The sequence below is a fragment of the Anabrus simplex genome, chromosome 2 (genome assembly GCF_040414725.1).
Source record: "Anabrus simplex isolate iqAnaSimp1 chromosome 2, ASM4041472v1, whole genome shotgun sequence".
Taxonomy (NCBI): Eukaryota; Metazoa; Arthropoda; class Insecta; order Orthoptera; family Tettigoniidae; genus Anabrus; species Anabrus simplex.
The window spans coordinates 654,285,913-654,306,282 of NC_090266.1; the positions used below are offsets into that span (position 1 = coordinate 654,285,913).

The 20,370-nt window shown below is 39.3% G+C and overlaps 1 protein-coding gene across 6 annotated transcripts in view; it reads right to left on the reverse strand.

Moving 5' to 3' along the window:
- The window catches only part of Tdg (Thymine DNA glycosylase), a 538,298-nt gene extending 518,374 nt beyond the window's left edge, over positions 1-19,924 (reverse strand). For all 6 annotated transcript variants that reach the window (XM_067141146.2, XM_067141144.2, XM_067141143.2 and 3 more), the window contains exon 1: positions 19,593-19,924. In XM_067141146.2, coding sequence (XP_066997247.1) covers positions 19,593-19,690 — 98 coding nt within the window. In that variant the 5' untranslated portion in view covers positions 19,691-19,924. The remainder of the gene's footprint in view (positions 1-19,592) is intronic.
- Between the last annotated feature and the right edge of the window lie 446 nt (positions 19,925-20,370).

Here is a 20,370-nt window from a genome sequence, read left to right on the forward strand (position 1 = left end):
ATCACAAATAATTGATGTAAGCTTCATCAATTGAAGAATATTTAACACATTCTACTACTCCATTATGTAATTTCTCTTATTTATTTACATATTTATTATTAAATACTAAGTCATTGTCTATGCTATATCTAAACTTTAGAAAGCATTACTATTCATATTAATTGCCTTAGGCCTTTCCTCAAATTCTGAAGTAAATTTATACTTAAAGCACTTGCCTTGCTGAACAAATTTTAAGGGTAGAAGTTTTTCCAGAATTCTTTTTTAGGAAGCACTGAAACTGAACGGCGTTCTTGTTCTTATAAATATGCTAAATAATCTCATGGTCGGCATTGTGGATATGATAAAATGAAGAGCATTCATTACCTTGGAGATTCTGCCATATTTATGAACACCACCAGCTGATTGAATTTGCCTTGCCAAAGCCCACTAAACATCTGTTCTCTCGAGCTACTTAAAGAATGAGGAAAAACCTAGGATTTTCAAACAATAGAGGAATACTTAATTTACTCTCAAAATCAGGAGATCTCTGATCAGCAGTGGGAGGAGTATAAGTCCAGGATCTGCTAAAGGTGCGTTTTCCAAGGTGCGATTGTAGCCGAAACGGCGATTGTAGCCGCACGGCGACAGCAATCTCCATCTCCGAGCATGCGCAGTTTCAATTTTGTCTGTGACTCGCGGCTATTGCGGCTTGAGCCGCCACACTGGTGCAGTGAGCAGTGCTGGCCGCCGCAGTCGCTGCAACGGAAGTGACTATTGCTCAACACCACCTCCGCAAGCATTCTCGTCTGTCAATCAAGGGCCGATAAAAGCCGAGCCGTGCACAGATGTAAACAGTCATGATATCTTGTCAAGATTACTGGGTATTATAGGAATGAATATACAGTGTAATATGTACTTTTAAATAATATGTAAATCCCACTCTGCGTTATCATTTTTATGCGTTTTTATTGATTCTTTCATTCCCTAGATTGAGTAGTAATACGCTAGACAATTTTGCAACTACATAAATTAAATTATATCCGCTTCCACGAAATTATACCGATGGAATGGTATGTCTAAGTATGTAAATAATTAATATATTGGTGCAATTAATGTTGTCACTCAATTAAGTTGCGGGTTTGTTAAACTTGAAGTTTACCGGGCGAGTTGACCATGCTGTTAGGGGCGTGCAGCTGTGAGCTTGCAACCGCGAGATAGTGGGATCGAATCCCACTATCGGCAGTCCTGAAGATAGTTTCCCATGGTTTTCCACTTTTACACCAGGCAAATGCTGGGGCTGTACCTTAATGAGGCCACGGCCGCTTCCATCTAACTCCTAGGCCTTTCCTATGCTATCGTCGCCATAAGACCTATCTGTGTGGTGCGACATAAAGCTACTAGTAAAAAAACTAGAAGTCTATTACGACCACAGATTTACTGATCGTTATGTCTTACTGTAAAAACACGTATTCAGCTGAGCTAAAAACTGTTAAAATAAGATTAAAATGTCCCTACCTGAGAGTGAGTGCAAGTTTTTCAGCTGGGCTGATGGGCTTCATGTACCGATTGCACAGGGTTTTCAAAATTTCACTTTTTATAAGTTCGAGAATATAACTAAACTAACACTTAGTCTGAAATACTTCCTCAACTTTGTCTCATCACTTAAAAGATGCCTGTTAATTAAAATGTTATAGCATCCTTCCTCATAGTGCAATGCAAATATACTGTTGACTTTCCTTCTTTTTGGGCCGAGATACCACATTAACAATATTTCTTCTTCCTTTCTTCTTTATCTCCTTCTTCTTCTTCCATTAAAATGTCAAGAAAAGCTCTGCCACTAACGAAATCGCCCGAGCTCTAGTCGATTTCTGACAGAATGAACTGCGCGACTGGCGGCTGGAATCGTGTCTAAGAAAACACCCCACGTGCCCGTCGCTTGCGGCTGCTGTCACCAACGTATATGGCGACCCCAGTCGTTGCGGCTCTGGCCGCCGTGGCAGCTACAGTCACACCTTGGAAAACCCACCTTAACACAGACTCCGCGGCTGTGAGCCATGTGTCTGTGCGATGTTTTGGGTGGTAGGTGGTAGAAGGTTGAGATTTATACTAATGGTGGATAATTCGAAAGGAGATTGACGACCTGGTATCTTTTGGTTGTTTGACACAACGTACAAATATAATATATAATATGAATGAAAACCTGCAACCCATCCTCCAGTCATTGACCGGGTCAGGGATGTAATGAATGAAGCATATATAGGCTGTTAGTACGATGGGGTTGCCACTCCTAAAGTGATATATTAATGACTGATAGATGCTATGAAATGAGAATGGAGAGTGTTGCTGGAATGAAAGATGACAGGGAAAACCGGAGTACCCGGAAAAAAACCTGTCCCGCCTCCGCTTTGTCCAGCACAAATCTCACATGGAGTGACCGGGATTTGAACCACGGTATCCAGCGGTGAGAGGCCGACGTACTGCCGTATGAGCCACGGAGGCTATAATATATAATAATATACCTATAATACATGACTACCGTAGACACCAAACCAATGATATAGACAGGTTAGGTTCGGATAGTGACAAGACCATTAGTCTGGATTGGTTAAGTTCAGCTAGTGAAAAGACCACTGGACTGGGGGCTCAAGCCAGCAGCCCTCTAGCACACCTGGGACAGTAATGGCCAGCGACACGACCATTGTAATCCACCGAAAACTACTGATAGTGACAGGTTAGGTTGTGATCCACCAAAAACCACTGATAGTCACAGGGTTCGGTTAGGTGAGACAGAATTTCTAACTGACGGACGGCTGTCATTGAATCCACTGTTTGTGACAATGACTGAATGCAAATAAACATAAGAACTGAATCAATTATTGGTCTATCAAGGTTTCATCTGGAAGATACAGAAGGAAATGGTAAACTAACACCACGTATATATACCTACTTTACAGCAATAAGTAAAACAGGATATTAATTTACTGTACTCGCTGTTCTTTAAAGAAAAGAATATCCCGTCAACTATAATGACAGTAAACTTGTTTTTTCACTATTATTGTGCAAAATAGGAACGAACTTACTATTCTTGCCTAGCACAGTATCCAGTCACACATACAGGAAGAACTCATGACGACGGGCAGGATGTGTAACCTCACCAAATATGTTCCAGACTATGTCTCCCTATTATAGGAGTATTGTGTCATGGTAACAAATTCATGACTTGGGTTTCATGTACCTTTAATAATATCTCAAATTTATGCTCAGGCGGCAACACGTCGGCCTCTCACCGCTGGATACTGTGGTTCAAATTCCGGTCACTCTATGTGAGGTTTGTGCTGGACAAAGCGGAGGCGGGACAGGTTTTTCTCCGGGTACTCCGGTTTTCCCTGTCATCTTTCATTCCAGCAACACACTCTATTAACATTTCATTTCATCTGTCAGTCATTTATCATTGCCCCAGAGGAGTGCAACAGGCTTCGGCAGCTGGCACATTTCCTGTCCTCGCCACTAGATGGGGGCTTCATTCCATTCCATTCCTGACCCGGTCGAATGACTGGAAACTGGCTGTGGATTGAATTCGTGTTGACAGAAATTCAGTTGCATACGACAGCGACACTTTTATTTTGGTAAATACGAATTATTTTACAATGCCATCTATATTAATGGTAATGTACCATGTGTCTTTACATGTCAAGTAACATATTAGCCAAGCTGTAAATCGAACAGACTACAGACATTGAGACTGGTGGTTTAAAGAGACCCGTCATGAAGAATTTATTATTTAAAGTTGTGCAAGATGAAAATATAGATATATACTGCTAAGAAGCAATACCTTTTAAGTAAATTCTTTGTGATTGTTATTACTTTTTTTCTGTCTTCTCATGTAAGAACAAGTGTTCTTCTAGATGGTGAACACCTCAAAACACAGAGAAAAATATTTTGTTTCAAACAGCTTAGTAAGTGGTATCTTGTAAGTATTCACGAGCACAAATACCTCTGAAGTCAACAGCAATAAATTGTATGTGCTGTATCAATGCAGATACATAAAAATACCTCATAAGACAGTTTTAGTGGTGCACTCTGTGGGGTTATACTCATGTATTGTTGTTGCGCTCTTACTACACACACTGCCGTTTCACTTAACTTTTGTTCCAGGTAGCTTTATAAAGTTATGAAACTGGTGCAGTATGGGCCTACATTTAAGATAATCCATAAGAATTAGTTGCACGTCAATAAATATTATTCACAGTTTAGATATGGTACCAGTACCTCATCATGTTATTTTTTAATATCGCTAATATCTGCATTGTTTATTTTTAAGATGGAATGGGATTCATCATTGCCGGAACTATCAGATGACGAGGAAATTGTCCATATTCTACCACAAAGCCAGCGGTCTCAATATTAAAGAATATCAGGGACTGGGATGAGACATTTCTAAGCTGGAGGCACTCTGAAGCAAAACAGAAACAATGGGTATATCATTAAACTCTGGGACAGATCTACAACAAGACTAGTTACATCCTCTCACTAGTGAACAAATTATACCTGTACTTAATGGAAATGAAGACTTGGTAATTGAAACGGTAGGGGTAGGAAATGATTGCCGCGCGACCAGAACTTTCAACGCACTCTTCCGCGTAAGTCAGGAGTGAACAGATCGAATGGGATTCGATCCAAGACCTCCAGGATAAAGAGTTCAGGACTTTACACGTATTCAGCATAATATATTGTAAGGGAAGTTAATATCGGTGTACCCAAGACTCCACTGCAGTGATACAGTGATTTCAGTGATATGGGTAATAATAATATAAAATCATTTGAGTATATTGAGATAAAACTTCAGACTGAAGCATTTGGTTGAGGCAGATCCCAGTAATGGGGCAGATGTGTATTTGCTAACTAAATAGATAAGACAACTTTCTGTCCCTTGGAACATTTCGGGGAGACTCCAATTAGGGTGGAATTTCGCAGTAAGCCACTTGACTCTGGTCACATAGGCCACAAGTGGCAAGAAGCAAGTGGAAGTCATGTGATAAGATAACTTGAAGCCAGAACACTCTGGGATGGAAGGGTAGGTACATGTGTACTGAGAAGTCTGCTTTGACCGAACCACCTCAGTGATAGGCAGGACAATAAAATGGAGCAGCAGCGACACTGCGGGGTCTTTCGTCTTTTGGTCCTTAGTATCTGGACTTTGGTCTTTGGGATAGGCCTATAGAGATACTTGGTTGGGCGGTCTTGGAGAGTTGGCCGTTAGTGACAGCGGCCAGTAGGCCCACAGCGTAGAGCACTAAGACAGTACGCTGGGAGTACAAAAGAGTCATTAAAGGGACTATATCCTCAGTCCACGAGTGTACAAAGTGTCGTTGCAGTTGAGAGTTTCCGAGTACAGTGCTCTATACTTTAATTTGGGAATCTTACCATCAAGTTAGTAGTGCGGTAAGACAGTAAGTGGGAGAATTCGCCCGAGAGTGATCTCATAGGCTAGAGAAAGAGTTCCATGTTTGAGCCCCGAGCACAACAAAGAAGAATCCTGAGGAATCCACCAGCAAGAGTCAAGAGAAAACAAAGAAGCCTTCGACATCCGAGCTAAGTATCTAATATTTAATAGACTCTAAAGACTAGACAGGAAACGTGTTGTAAAGTTAAAGATTAAAACATATGCTTTTAGGGGTTTCAAATACTCACGAACTGCAATTCAATTAGGCCTACAATTAAAGAGGTGGATAATCTTAAGACAGATGAGAAGCTATAAAGAGCTGTAAGGTGTTAATGTATGAATGGTATAACCTAGCTTTGATATTAATAAATTAGAGTAAGTTTTTCATTCCCTAGGATACGACATGATGTACCGAATGTAGATTCCAATTTCAAATTGGCAGAGTTTATTACTAGTCGAGAATGCCATGATGAGTGTGACATTGGCAAGGTCAACATCCATCAGGACAGTGATACAAACTAGCAAGTTAATCCACATACCAACACTCATTCTGATATTGAAAATACCCTAGTCGCTACTGAAAAAGATAATACAGATGATTCTCCTATCGACACTGACATTCAGAGTGACCAAATATTACCTCTTATTGGAATATCTTTCCTGTGGATGCCAGGAGAGCTGCATTCTAATTCATGGAAAGAATTGAGCATCAGTGAAAGGAAACTGTACATCAAGTCATTATTGGAGTATGTGCCAACAAAACAAAAGAGGGATGGTGCTGGTGATGGAAGACGAGGTACTTTGAAATAATTAAAATTGGAGAAGAACGACAATGTTTGGGCAAGAAAATATTACTACAAACATTATTTCTGAAGGAATGCTGTGAATGTAATTTGTCAGGATGGAATTTATGCTAAGAAATACACCACTAAGCATACTGGGAAGAAATCTCATTATGTGTATGCAGTTAGTTTCCTGAAGTACAACCCAACACTTCCAGCTCACTACTGCAGGAAGGACAGAACAAAGTTGCATCTTAAAATGGTTATTAATAGCAACCAATAGCAATTTGACATGTACAAAGAGAAGTGCAAATCCAACGGAAGGAAACCATAAAGCCTTCATACATTTTACATCCTAGCAGACCAAGAAAATACTGCTATCCACCAACTGAAAAAGGATCAGGGTGATGTGTGCTGTTATTACCAAGCAGGCAATTTAGGGAGAGAAGAGTGGAAAAAGCATATTTTTGAAAAGGAAGAGGGAAGAGATGAGAAAAGAACAGATAAGGAATTATGTCAAAGGCAATAATACGGAAGTGTATACAGCGAACCTACAGTCCACCAAACTGCATCAAAAGGCTAGTGCTTCTTGCTCGATTGACTATTTGAATAAAAATAGTATAGATGCCGAAACGAGTCATAATTTGGAGCGACAGCTATGGACATGAAAAGAAAAACACTGCGTGCAAATGCCTTACTCAAGTTTGAAGTAAAACATAACAATGAGATAGAGCACAAGTATTTGATAAAAAGGACACACTCATATGGAAGTGGACTCAGTCAATGATGTGATTAAACTCAAGCTACCGAGCTCGATAGCTGCAGTTGCTTAAGTGCAGCCAGTATCCAGTATTCGGGAGATAGTAGGTTCGAACCCCACTGTCGGCAGCCCTGAAAATGGTTTTCCGTGGTTTCTCATTTTCACACCAGGCAAATGCTGGAGCTGTACCTTAATTAAGGCCACGGCCGCTGCCTTCCAACTCCTAGCCCTTTCCCATCCCATCGTCGCCATAAGACCTATCTGTGTCGGTGCGACGTAAAGCAACTAGCAAAAACTCAAGCTAAGGAATAGACACATTCTCCTTCCATCAGATTGTACAGCCGTGACAAAAGAGGCCCAAAAGCAGCATTTCCATCTTGATGCAACATTTCTTTTATAGGATTTCATTTTGAAATACTCACATCAGAGCTTTCAAGATACTCTTGTATTCAACTTGGAATTTGTGTATCAACTCCCACTGTCAGAGACTTGATGGTTTTATATTTCAATCCCTAAATTTTTTTATTAACTCTGTGATCTGCAATGATGGCCAAAAAAACAAATCCATGAGCTACATTACAAACAAATTTATGAAAGCAGACTGAAAATTCCAAATATAAAATATCATCATCTTCAACAGCTTAAGGAAGTTTTGCCAAAAGATGTACATTCCTTCTAGGACAATTTAACACATTAGATTGGAGGAAGACTTGTACATTTATATCAGGTCATTTTTAACTAAGCAACGCTTCTCTTATTACGTACGAATTTTCCATATTCATAACCAAATATTATTTCAAGCAATTACTGTCCTTTTGGTGAAAATTAAATTACTATGCAGTATTTCAGTATTTATGTAGTAATTCCTAATTCTAAAAAACTCTCAAATCCATGTTTGATAAAATTATTTGCAATGATATCTCGTTAGTCCTTTTTTCCTTTGAAATATTTATTTCATAATCAAATATATTACGGAATAATTAATGGCCATAAAAGTTGCAGTAACGATATTAAATTCACCTTGTTGGGTGAAAATTCATGACTTAAGAATGTTTTTGATGATGATGATGCTTATTGTTTAAAGGGACCTAACATCTAAGTCATCCGCCCCTAACGGTAAGAAATATAACGACAATTTAAAAGTTCAAAATCATCCACTGACCACAATTTAAAAAATGTGATGAAGAATGAATGGATATGAATTTAAAACTATCAGTAGATCCAACCCAGAAACTATCATAACAATAGCATTACTGACCAACGGACTGCTTCTAAAGCACAATCCTGAATCGAGGATGCTTATTGACGAAAGGGGTCCAAAATCCAAGTCAACAGCCCCCCCATAATGGTACTTATCATTAGTAAAGTAGAACCATGGTATTTGTCATGTTCTGGTACTACTCACAAGTATTGTACGTCATGCAGGTAACACAGACCTATGGTGTTTCTCAGACAATGGTGCCATTCCTAGGCAATACAAACCCACAGTGTTCCTCACCTAGATGTACTAATCACGGGCATCGATATTCCTCATATAGTGTGTACTAATCACAGGCAACGCAGACCCATGGTGTCGCTCATATAGTGGTACTAACCACAGGCAACGCCCAGACCCGTAGTGTTTCTCACAATGAAACTAATCGCGGGTACTGGAAACCCACAGCGAACCACTCTCTGCTGCTACTAATCCCAAACCTATTTTGTACCTAACAGAGTGGTACTACCGGGCGAGTTGGCCGTGCGCGTAGAGGCGCGTGGCTGTGAGCTTGCATCCGGGAGATAGTAGGTTCGAATCCCACTATCGGCAGCCCTGAAAATGGTTTTCCGTGGTTTCCCATTTTCACACCAGGCAAATGCTGGGGCTGTACCTTAATTAAGGCCACGGCCGCTTCCTTCCAACTCCTAAGTCTTTCCTATCCCATCGTCGCCATAAGACATATCTGTGTCGGTGCGACGTAAAGCCCCTAGCAAAAAAAAACAGAGTGGTACTACTCGCAAGTAAAGGCGACCCATCGTGTTCCCTGCATGACGGTACTAATCACAAGTAGTCTCATGGTTCTAACACAATCATCCCTTGGTTGCCCCTTTTAGTTGCCTCTTACGACAGACAGGGGATACCATGGGTGTATTCATCTGCGTCCCCCACTCACAAAGGGTAAAGAATGGTTTTCGGCTCTCCTATAAAAAGTTATTTCTTCACTTGCGAGGTAATGCTTCTTAGCAGTCGATATGTAAATACATGGAAGATAGGATAAGAGGAGACAGGTGGAGTGAAGGCAGCAGTAGAAGGAAAGTAAATCTGTAAAACTATTCATTAATTTCAATTTGTTCTCACCCGAAAAACATACTATCCAGGCAGGTCCCGCAGGTGTGATGTCATAGATGTGCCCGCACATTCTGGCCTTGTTCCAAATTAAATAATAATATTACTGGTTTAACATCACCCCAACTAGCCTGCTTTTACAGTTTTCGGAGAAACTCATGTGCCAGAATTATATACTGCGAGAGTTCTTTTACGTACCAGTACATATAGCAACAGTAGGCTGACATATTTCAGTACCTTTAAATACCACCAGAATGAGCCAGGATCGAACCTGTCAACTTGGACTCGGAATGCCAGAGCTCTACAGTCACTTAACCAGGCGAATTAAATAAATTTTTTGTTTGGAGGTACACGAGAAGTTCACTGTGTTGCTGCAAGAGGTGGTGTATCTACTCTAGATGTAATTACTATCGAATGAAGACTGGGTGCAGAATAGTTTTTTTTTTCTTTTTAGGATTGGCTTTACATCACACCGACACAGATAGGTCTTATGGCAACGATGGAGTAGTATTTAGTACAAACATTAGATTTAAGGAGGGTCTTGAACAACTACGAAGAGCGAATTTGGAGAAGAACATTATTATTGAACCTACATTCAATTTTCTCACCTAAAATGAAAGTAGCCTATAGCATCAGTGTGGATAACGAGGTTGATGATGATGATGATGATGATGATGATGATGATGATGATGATGATGATGATGATAGGTGCCAGGGGAACAGTTCCAAAATTCTTGGTAGATACTGTACTTTCAAAATGTACAAAATTAACCTTAACTGAATAGTTGACATTGCTGTTACTACTTCGAAAGTTTCAGTAGCTCTGATTAGTAATTATTTACATCATTATTTCCATTAGTCACGATTGTACAGTACCTTCTAAATCACTTTAAATTTCAAAATATACTGTACCTAGCACTAACTTGTTCAGTTATGTTGTTATTTTACATTTGGCAACTTCTCAGAACAGAGTGTTGAATAAAGATTTCATACCCTCATCATAGTATGTTTTTACTGCATCATGTCATATTTATTCACACCCCCAAAAATTAAATACATTACAATCAATTGAACAATATATGCTAAGCAATCAGTTGCACTCAACAAAACACACATGCCCCTCGTCTTGTTCAATATTCTCAATTCCACCAATAGATCACACTCCTCATCCATCTCTATTCAGATCAGTAAGTCTCACACAGGAATCTCATCTATGCAAGGGAACAGTATGCATGGTTCCCGGACTGAATTATGCGCCTTCGTTCACCAGACTAATACATCCACCTTTCACACTTTCATGTTTGGCCTACCTTAAAACAGAACACATTCACAACTGTACATATTGTCATGTATGCTTAAAGAGAATTCAAGAAACCTCAAAAGTCAAATTTGAGTGATCTGATAACAAATGTAGGTCTCAGCTTGCTTCCCCAATTAAGTTGACTTACTTGAGGTAAATACCGGTAATTTCTTTTTCTCCTGGTCACAATTTATGATACTGAATTTAGCTTATGATGATATATAATTTGTTATACCCTCTGTCAAAATGACATATCTAACTTAAAAACCAGAATGCTCATCAAATATCTAAATGAAGAGGGTTGCACGCTAATTAACAACTGTAAAGAACACACACGTCACAATGGGTAAAGCACCATCGACCTGCTATTCCAAAACTTGTGGGTTGAGACGAAGGTAATGAAAATCCATAGTAACTCAACAACTTCACCTCTTCAAAAACACCAATGGGTAACTGCTACAGTGAGGGTGAATCTATGGAAGACAGTAGCCCAAACTCATTCTCAAAATTCAGCATTGCTTAAACAAAGATATTCTGATGGGGGCAAACCAAGAATTCATGGATATCAGCGCAGGACACAGAGATTGTCATTTAGATGAAACATTCCACAAGATACAGGAAAAAGTCCGCTAAGGTAAACATGATGCCAAGCATAACTGACAGTCATACAAATTTTACTGAATAATGAAGGGTTTGTATACATACTTTAAGGCAGAAACAGGTTCCAAACAGGATACTGCAGGAATAGTTCATGAACAACAGGATGTGTATATGTGACAATTTACAGAAGGTATAAGTATTCAAAACGTAAAGATTGTTGGTTACAAATATAATGTCCAGGTAGAGGAGATGACTAATACTAATAAGTATTGAAATTTATCTATGATAAGAAAGACATTTACAAGAAGATACAAAAGTTGAAAACTCTAAGAGCAGCTGGAATTGATAAGATTTCTGAGGATATACTAAAAAACAACGGGCTGGAATATAGTGCCATATCTGAAGTACTTCATTTGATTAATGTTTGCACGAAGGAGCTATACCGAAAGACTGGAGTGCTATGGTAGCCTGTGTGTATAGGCCTATAAAATAAGGTTATAAACATAAAGCCAATAATTACAGGCCAGTCACCTTGACATGTGTTGCATGTAAGCTTTGGGAAAGCATTCTTTCCGAGATTAGCCACGTCTGAGAAACTTTTTTTTTTCTATTTGTTTTACATCGCACAGACACAGATAGGTCTTATGGCGACAATGGGATAGGAAAGGGAAGGAAGGAAGTGGCTGTCGCCTTAATGAAGGTACAGTCCCAGCATTTGCCTGGTGTGAAAATGGGAAACCACGGAAAACCATCTTCAAGGCTGCCGACAGTGGGGTTTGAACCCACTATCTCCTGGATCCAAGCCCACAGCTGCACGCTCCTAACCACACGGCCAACTCGCCCGGTGTTTGAGAAACTACTAAATGGTTTGATAGAAGGCACTTCGGGTTTAGGAACAGTTATTCCACAGCTCAATTTTTAGGATTCCAGCAAGATAACTTATAGCTAATATTTTAGATTCAGGAGGCCAAATGGACTGTATCGCGATTGACCTATGTAAGGCTTATGATAGGGTAGATAGGAGACTACAAACAAAAATTAGTGCAACTGGACTAGAAAGAAGAGTGGTTAGGCAACCCTTAACACTGATGTAGGAAAATGGTGATGTATAAAGAGCTCTGAGACCATAAAGCAGTAAATCTGACCGAAGCCTAACTGGGCCCTGCCCGCAATTAGCGGAAGGAAGAAACAAAGGTTGAGAACACCTCCATATGTCGGCAATTGTCGCAAGAAGAAATCCCTTAAACCTGTGATTGTAGGTGGTCTAGTGCCTCAGGCCTATTGTATTACATAAACTATACCTTTCGTGTATACAGCTAAAAACCGTATCGACTTGCGTATTAGACCCCTTTTCCCCCCACTTTTACAGCAAAAAAAAAAGTAAAAGGTGGGGGGGGGGGGGTCCAATATGCGATAACCTCAAATTTTGTGCAGTGAACACATGACTTCCAGGCTATAAAGAGCTATAAATTGTACATGTAAACATTCCACACTGTTCTTTAACAAACCTATGAATGTATTTGAGTTATACTGGCTATTTTAGTTAGAAGGCAGTATTTCTAAATGTAAAAAGTCAACAAATGGCGAACACAACTTTTAGGCCTACATATAAAGTAAATATAATGGGGTTTTTTTGCTTTACGTTGCGCCGACACAGATAGGTCTTATGGCAACAACGGGACAGGAAAGGCCTAGGAATGGGAAGGAAGCGGCCGTGGCCTTAAGGTGTGAAAATGGGAAACCACGGAAAACCATCTTCAGGGCTGCCGACAGTGGGGTTCGAACCCACTATCTCCCAGGTGTGAGCTCAAAGCTGCGCGCCCCTAACCACACAGCCAACTCGCATGGTCATGATCTGTTTTAGTTACTCATAACGTCATTCGTTTAATCTCATTATGGGTAATTCATCTGATGAAGTCGACGACAGGAAGGGCATACGGTCGTAAAATCTCGCTACAGAGATTAGTCTCACTTCATACTTGACCCCGTAGGGAAAAGGGATACCGGTAAGGGTATCATATTATGCAATATTGATACAAAATAACTCAATAGCCAGTCATTTGTCTCCGTCAGTTGAGCAGTAGGTCTACAAAACAGTAAACCTGATCACTGCTTTCATTTTAATTGTCTTCCACCGCTAACTTCCCTGCTACCGGCGTGTCGTTATTCCAAGCGACATCTTCACTGCCATCTCGTCAGCCATGCACTGCAATCGAGACACAGAGCATTCGAGGTTCCGTCTTTTTGAACCTTTTAAAAATAGTTCTATTCCCGACTACAGAGTCCAAACTGTGTGTAGCTATTCCCAAATGGTTTCTGGAGATGGTCTCCGATATTCCCAACTAATGTATGTGTAGCAGAAGCCACTCCTTATGAATAAAGCCGTGTTATTGAAAGCGTGCCAAACGACCAGCTGATAACTAGCATATGTTACGAGTTGTATTTCCGAATATAATACACAGTGACTGGAAGCATTCTTTCGATAACTGCGGCTCTTGAAAGCCAGACCCTTACTTTTAAGAATATTTCATGCTTGTTCTCTTCATTTATCACTTCAGGATTTACCTAAACAGCTGTAAATGAGATAAGAGAGACCGCATTGTTTAGGTGTGGTATGGTATCGCCAGATAGTGCCAAAAGTTCCACGACAGAAAGAATAAAAATAAATAACAGGAAAGTTTGCCGCATTTTCTACAGGTGTGGTTTTAATGCGTTTTTTTTTATCATCATGTTTAATTTTGTAGGTTCGTTGTCTCCCATTTTTTATTTTATTTGTTTGGAGTCTCCAAAAATTGTTGAAAGTAAGTGGGAACATAAAAAAATAATCAATATTATCATTACTATTATTATTTGTTAGATACACTGGCGAGTAAAACAATTGTGACCGGATTGTTTTTATCACGTTTTAAACCTACTTCTCTCCCATAAACCTTATATTGGCGCAAGTTAGAAGATATTAAACGATCACTTTGATAATGATCTCGCCTGCCTACATTAATAGGCCTAGCAACAACTGTGAATATTTCTAAACTAAAGTAAACTTGTTTCCTCATCCCAAGTTGGTAAAGCTCTTTTTATTTCAGACAGGCCCCCAGTGGAAGGGAGTTGCATGTACCATTTTTCTGCAAATCAACCTTCCTGCCATTCGTAAATCTCTGGCAATAATAATAATAATAATAATAATAATAATAATAATAATTTTGTGTGGCTATTTCTAGCCAAGTGCAGCCCTTGTAAGGCAGACCCTCCAATGAGGGTGGGCGGCATCTGCCATGTGTAGGTAACTGCGTGTTATTGTGGTGGAGGATAGTATTATGTGTGGTGTGCGAGTTGCAGGGATGTTGGGGACAGCACAAACACGCAGCCCCCGGGCCATTGGAATTAACCAATGAAGGTTAAGATCCCCGACCTGGCCGGGAATCGAACCCGGGACCCTCTGAAGGCCAGTACGCTGACCATTCAGCCAACGAGTCGGACATCTCTGGCAATACGGTACCGGGAATCGAACTCAGGCTCCCAAAAACGGCAGCTAATTGTGCTAACCATTACGCTGGCAGACATTCTTAACTACAAAACACATATACACATGACTGATGCGTGCTTGCAAAGCACGAAACTATTCACCTATTTGCGCGACATCATCAGAGCAGCATAAGGCTTGTAGCCGCTTTGAAGCGGAATTGTTCTTCTCCGACAAATGATGTTGGGGGGTCTTGCATGCGAGATTTATTTTTTTCCTTTTCGTAAGTCTCAAAAGGCCAAGGGGGGTCTAATACACGAGTAAATACAGTAGTTACAATATTTGTGGATACAGATTAAGGAAGTGCGGATGCGTATAATATTTTCTATATCTGCACATGGCTCTAGGTACATCCCCTGTGGACTTACATAACGGCATCGCACTCGAGAATGCCGCCTTCAAATTATTCACAAAGATTCTTATAATATCAGACTAACTCAAACAGTGGATGATAGAATCCCTCAAGAACAATTTGGATTTAGGAAAGGGAGATATACACTACAAGCCATAGCCATCTTACTAGCAGACATCAAAGAAGCCTTGCAAGAACCGAAAGGCAAATAGTTTGCCATTTTCGTTGACTACCAGAAAGCATTCAACCTACTTGACAAAACAATACTGATTGCAAAATTGGAACCCATGCTCGGAAAAAGAGTACCAAACACAAATCATAAGTACAATATTGCAATACATCATCCTCCTCATCTTCCTTTCCCCTTATCCAGCTCCTGCCGGATCATTTATGGCATTTCTCCACCTTCCTCTCTCCTTCCACCGTTTCTCTTCCATCATTTTATCCCAGTCCAGGCTGCTTCTTCCACTGATCTTTGTTGAACCGATCCACCTTTTCTAAATCTTCCTCTTACTCTTTTTCCCCTCAAACTTCAACTCCATCATCTATTTTAGTATTCTTTACTCATCTATCCTCTTTATATGTCCAAACCATCTTAGCTTATTCAGACTTCCTTCCAAACATAATTTCTCATTCTGTTTTTCCTTGTCTTTCCTATCATACTCTTAGGTATTTAATTTCACTGACTTGAATTCTACTCTCAACCGTATTTGTCACTATTCAGGTCTTGGGTGCAAAATTCGCTAGTCTCCATGTCCAGCCCTGTTTGCACTAATCACTCCCTAGGTATTTTAAACTGTCCAAAATTTCAAGGCCTTGATTACCAATCTTCACGTCTTTGCCTTGTCTTTCTTTTCTTGATATCACCATCATCTTGCTTTTCTCTGCACTGATTTTCACACCATACTTTTCAAATTTCTCGTTCAGTGCATCATGTTGTTCTTGTACTTCTTTGCCGTTCGTTCCCAAGACCATAATAACATCTGCAAATAGTACTAACTTCACCTTATACTCCCATACGCTTCCCTTGTCTCCTTTACAATTTCATCCATAACCATTAGAAACAAAAGAGGTGACAGGACATTCCCGTCTCAGTCCGGTTTTATTTACAAACCATTTTGTCTTTTCAACCAGTCTGTACACTGCTAACACCGTAGTTGTACAGTACCACTTCGACAGTGTGTTTGTCCAATCTCTTTCTGACCATGGTTTCCCAAAACCTCTCCATGGGAACACTATTGTACGCCTTAGTTAGATATATGAATGTCATAACCAGATCTTTCCATATTCCCATTTCTTTTCTATTAATAGCCTCATGATGAAGACTGGGTCCACTGTAGCTCTTCCACTTCTAAAGCCATACTGTTCCTCTTGCAGCTTTCCTTCTATCTTTCCTCTCAATCACCTATCTAATATCCATTCCTATATTTTTACCACATGTGATAAAGCAATCTTACAGCAATACACGACAGCACAATCTTGTCGAGACCCATCCTACAATGAACAATGTACTTCAAGGCGATTCAATCTATTTAACACTGAACAGCAGACGTAATAGACATACCAGACAACCAGTCTTAAAAAAAAAAAGTATATGTAGCCTATGCTGAAAACATGGTTATTACAATGAGGAAGATAGAAGATGTCGAACAGGGCTGTTGATTTGGGCAGACTAAAAACAGTCTGGCAATTACTGAAAACTGTTCAGATAGGCTTCCGAAAAAGAGGAAGAGCCCGAGATAGCACATCTTTAAGTGTCACAAACACCTTTAAATATTTGAGGGTAACACTTCAGTCAACAGGGACCACTTAAACTTTTTTTTTGCTAGTGGCTTTACGTCGCACCGACACAGATAGGTCTTATGGTGACAATGGGATAGGAGAGGCTTAGGAGTGGAAAGGAAGCGGCCATGGCCTTAATTAAGTTACAGCTCCAACATTTGTCTGGTGTGAAATTGGAAAACCACGGAAAACCATCTTCAGGGCTGGCAGCAGTGGGGGTCGAACCCACTATCTACCAAATGCAAGTTCACAGCTGTATCATCCTAACCACAAGGCCAACTCGCTCAGTAGAGAGGAATCCTTTGATGCAACGAGAGCCATGGTAGACAGACGATTGATGGAAGCGAAGTCAGCAATTGACGAATGTAGTGACCAGACTAGCAGTGCACGGTTTCCAACACAAGATGTACGCTGTTGGTAACTTTTGTATAGTGTCTGGTAAGTGCATCTGCGGACTTTGCAGAAGGAACCATGATAAATATCATGTTCTGAACTGCAACAAATGTACTAAAGCCGTGACTGAACTCGGTCCGAAAGGCTAAAACATTTGTAGATGCACCCTTGCGTGCATGTTTTATAGTAGTTATAAAATTGTCATTTATTACATAAACTGAACCTCAACGGACTTGCCATAAGATACAGTATAGTTAAAAGTTATTACTGCACACAAAGATGATTTCTCAGAAGTCTGACACTCTTATGCTGTCTTGGCAATCACCGATTGAAATTTATTAATCTCTCACTCTTTTCCAATGCAGAAAAAAGTATCTAATTTATCCTTTTCTTATATAAGACTAAACTCTTTACCTTCCTATTTTAACGACCAACAAGTGAATTTCAACCCCTACCTCGCATCATATGGCACAGTTGAAACACATGATCGCAATGCAAGGTCAATCATTAGGTTAAAATAATTTTATTAGGAAATGTATACTGTTAGAGAATTAAACTGTCTTCAAAGGTTGATACACCACCAACCTTCACCAAGAAAATTGGTGCAGCAATAACTTTTTAGAGCCCCAATTCAAGTTTCAGTTCTGAAGTCTGCAACAGCTGGTTGGCATTGAAGAGTGTTTAAATATGAGAGATCAGAGATCTATGTCCATAGATTGACTGGCTACTTTGTCACTTCGTATGACTGATAACAACTGATACTATTTTCTCTTATTTGCAAAATGATGATAGCCTCCTACTCTGTTAAGCAAATATAAATATCTCTATGCAGTACTCAAGCATCTCCTAACCAAACAAGACATACAAACACTCCTGGCCTAATGGCTTGTATCCTTGGAGCATAAATCAAATAAGGAAATAATGGCTTTAGGGATTGGCTGGCAATATTTTTAAGGCTGTCACATTCCAAAACCACAAGAAAGGCAACAGAAGTTAATTCTACCACAAGTAATAACAAAGGAAGTTCCATCAATAATATTCTTTTCTATTAAAAAAAAAAAAAAAAAAAAAAAAAAAAAAAAAAAAAAAAAAAAAAAAAAACCTCAGTAAATATTAACAAAGCTATAATAAATTCAAATCTCAATTCAAAGAAAACTCTACACAAACTAATTACAGCAAATTAGCTTAAGGAAACAAAAAGTTTGCAATGAACTTTTACCCCAAACTCTTCATGAATAGTATGCACTTGATAAAAGCCTCTTTCCTGTCAAGATTTACTAGTTACAACAGTGCTGCAACTTAATAACTAGATGTCAACAGAACATACACCTGGTAGGATTAAATGTTCACTCTCCTCTTTTAAAATTTGATATCCCTCCCAATACCACTTACTATAACACATCTTATGTGAAGGCTTATGCTATCCATACACATACATGCTCATTTAATAAATAATTAACTTAGTAAGAACACAGCAACATTAATAGCTTTTCTGGATGGACCCTGCTCAAAGCCATCGTCGGAACGAACTATTTTCTGTAAACTATTCCAGAGTCTGTCAATGTTTACTCCAATAAAACTCTAAGCTACACTAGACTAGGCGCTGCACAGATCTGACCAGGGATGTATAACTTTGGAACTTCTTGTTAAGACTTCACAACATACATTGATTACAAAACTGCTATCAGAGGTGAATGAAATGTTTGAACTGTTGATAACTATCAACAGATAGTCATGTGTTTTATTCACCTATGCAATTTGTCTTACTGATCAACCCATATATTTACCCCCCATAGTACACAAATCTTCACTAGCCGTACAGAAGCTTCAGATGTAGACCCACAAAAGACCAAAACAAACATTAAACCATCACTGAACAACACACAGAAAAGAGATATAATTTGTATACAACTTTCTATAGTTGTTTACATTGTTGTTAAAAACATAAGTAAACAAATCACACCAATGACATTCACTACATGAGTACGGAAAACAAGTTTCCACTGAATAGGACATGGAAACTCCACAAAACACAAGAGATCCACATAACCACAATTGGAATTCTATCATTTGCACAAACGACAACGTCCAACGCAAACTCGTAGCATGATCAGAAGACATTCACCCATTCAACCGGACGTCCGAAGTGGTCTTACAATGTTTACTTGCGAATCTTAACGTAACTATTTAAATCTGAGGTAGCATCGTAATTGCACACATTTAAAACCAATCTGGAGCGCTAGACACAATGACGTACAAAAATAATTTAAAATCTTGCGATAGCACATCACAACCGGTGTAAAACTACCCTCAGTTCGAGGCAATTATTTACAAAATATGACATTCCACACTACTCACAATTTAAATCCCTGTGATTCAACACCAGACGCGTCTTGAGTTTCCATACTAGCGCCAAGGAGCGTAGCAGTTTCCCGAAAAAGAGTGGCCACCTGCATCGAGAGAAATGTAGTTTTCCACGCCGTAACACTAAAGAAGTTTAGTTAAGTTTATCCTCAGGAACATAACACCTATTCCAACTAATGGCTGTCCATTTAAATATGGCTAACCAAACGAGCATCGAAACCTCACCCTTTAAAAAAGAGTGAACTCCTCCGTGATTGGTTAACGGTTTGATGAGGAAAAATCAATAACATGCAGTGTGTTCCATTTTTGGGTAGCACTTCAATTTTCAAAACGGATGCAAAACAAAGATAAAAATAAAACATCTTCATAAAACGAAGTTCCTAAACGACAATAGAGAAAAAGAAAAAACAACAATAAATAGTTACGAGTAAAGGAATAGATAAAATTCAATAATAAAACGCTTCAATGTTACAGAATACCGGTACCTATCTTACATTAAGTACTTCAAGTTCAGTAATTTTCATCGTGTAGCACAAGAATACCTATTACCAGGTAAAATAACTCTTTGTTTCCTTTATGCCATTTCATATTCAAATTCGATACTGAAATATAAAAATGAAAATAATCATATTGTGGCGCAACAATGACACCTGGTGTCAAACATACGCTCTACACTAAAATGTTTGACTTACCAACAAAATTTTGCTAAATCGGATCTCCAAATACAAGGTGCACTACCATTACCAGCAGTATTCGGGCACAAACACAGTGA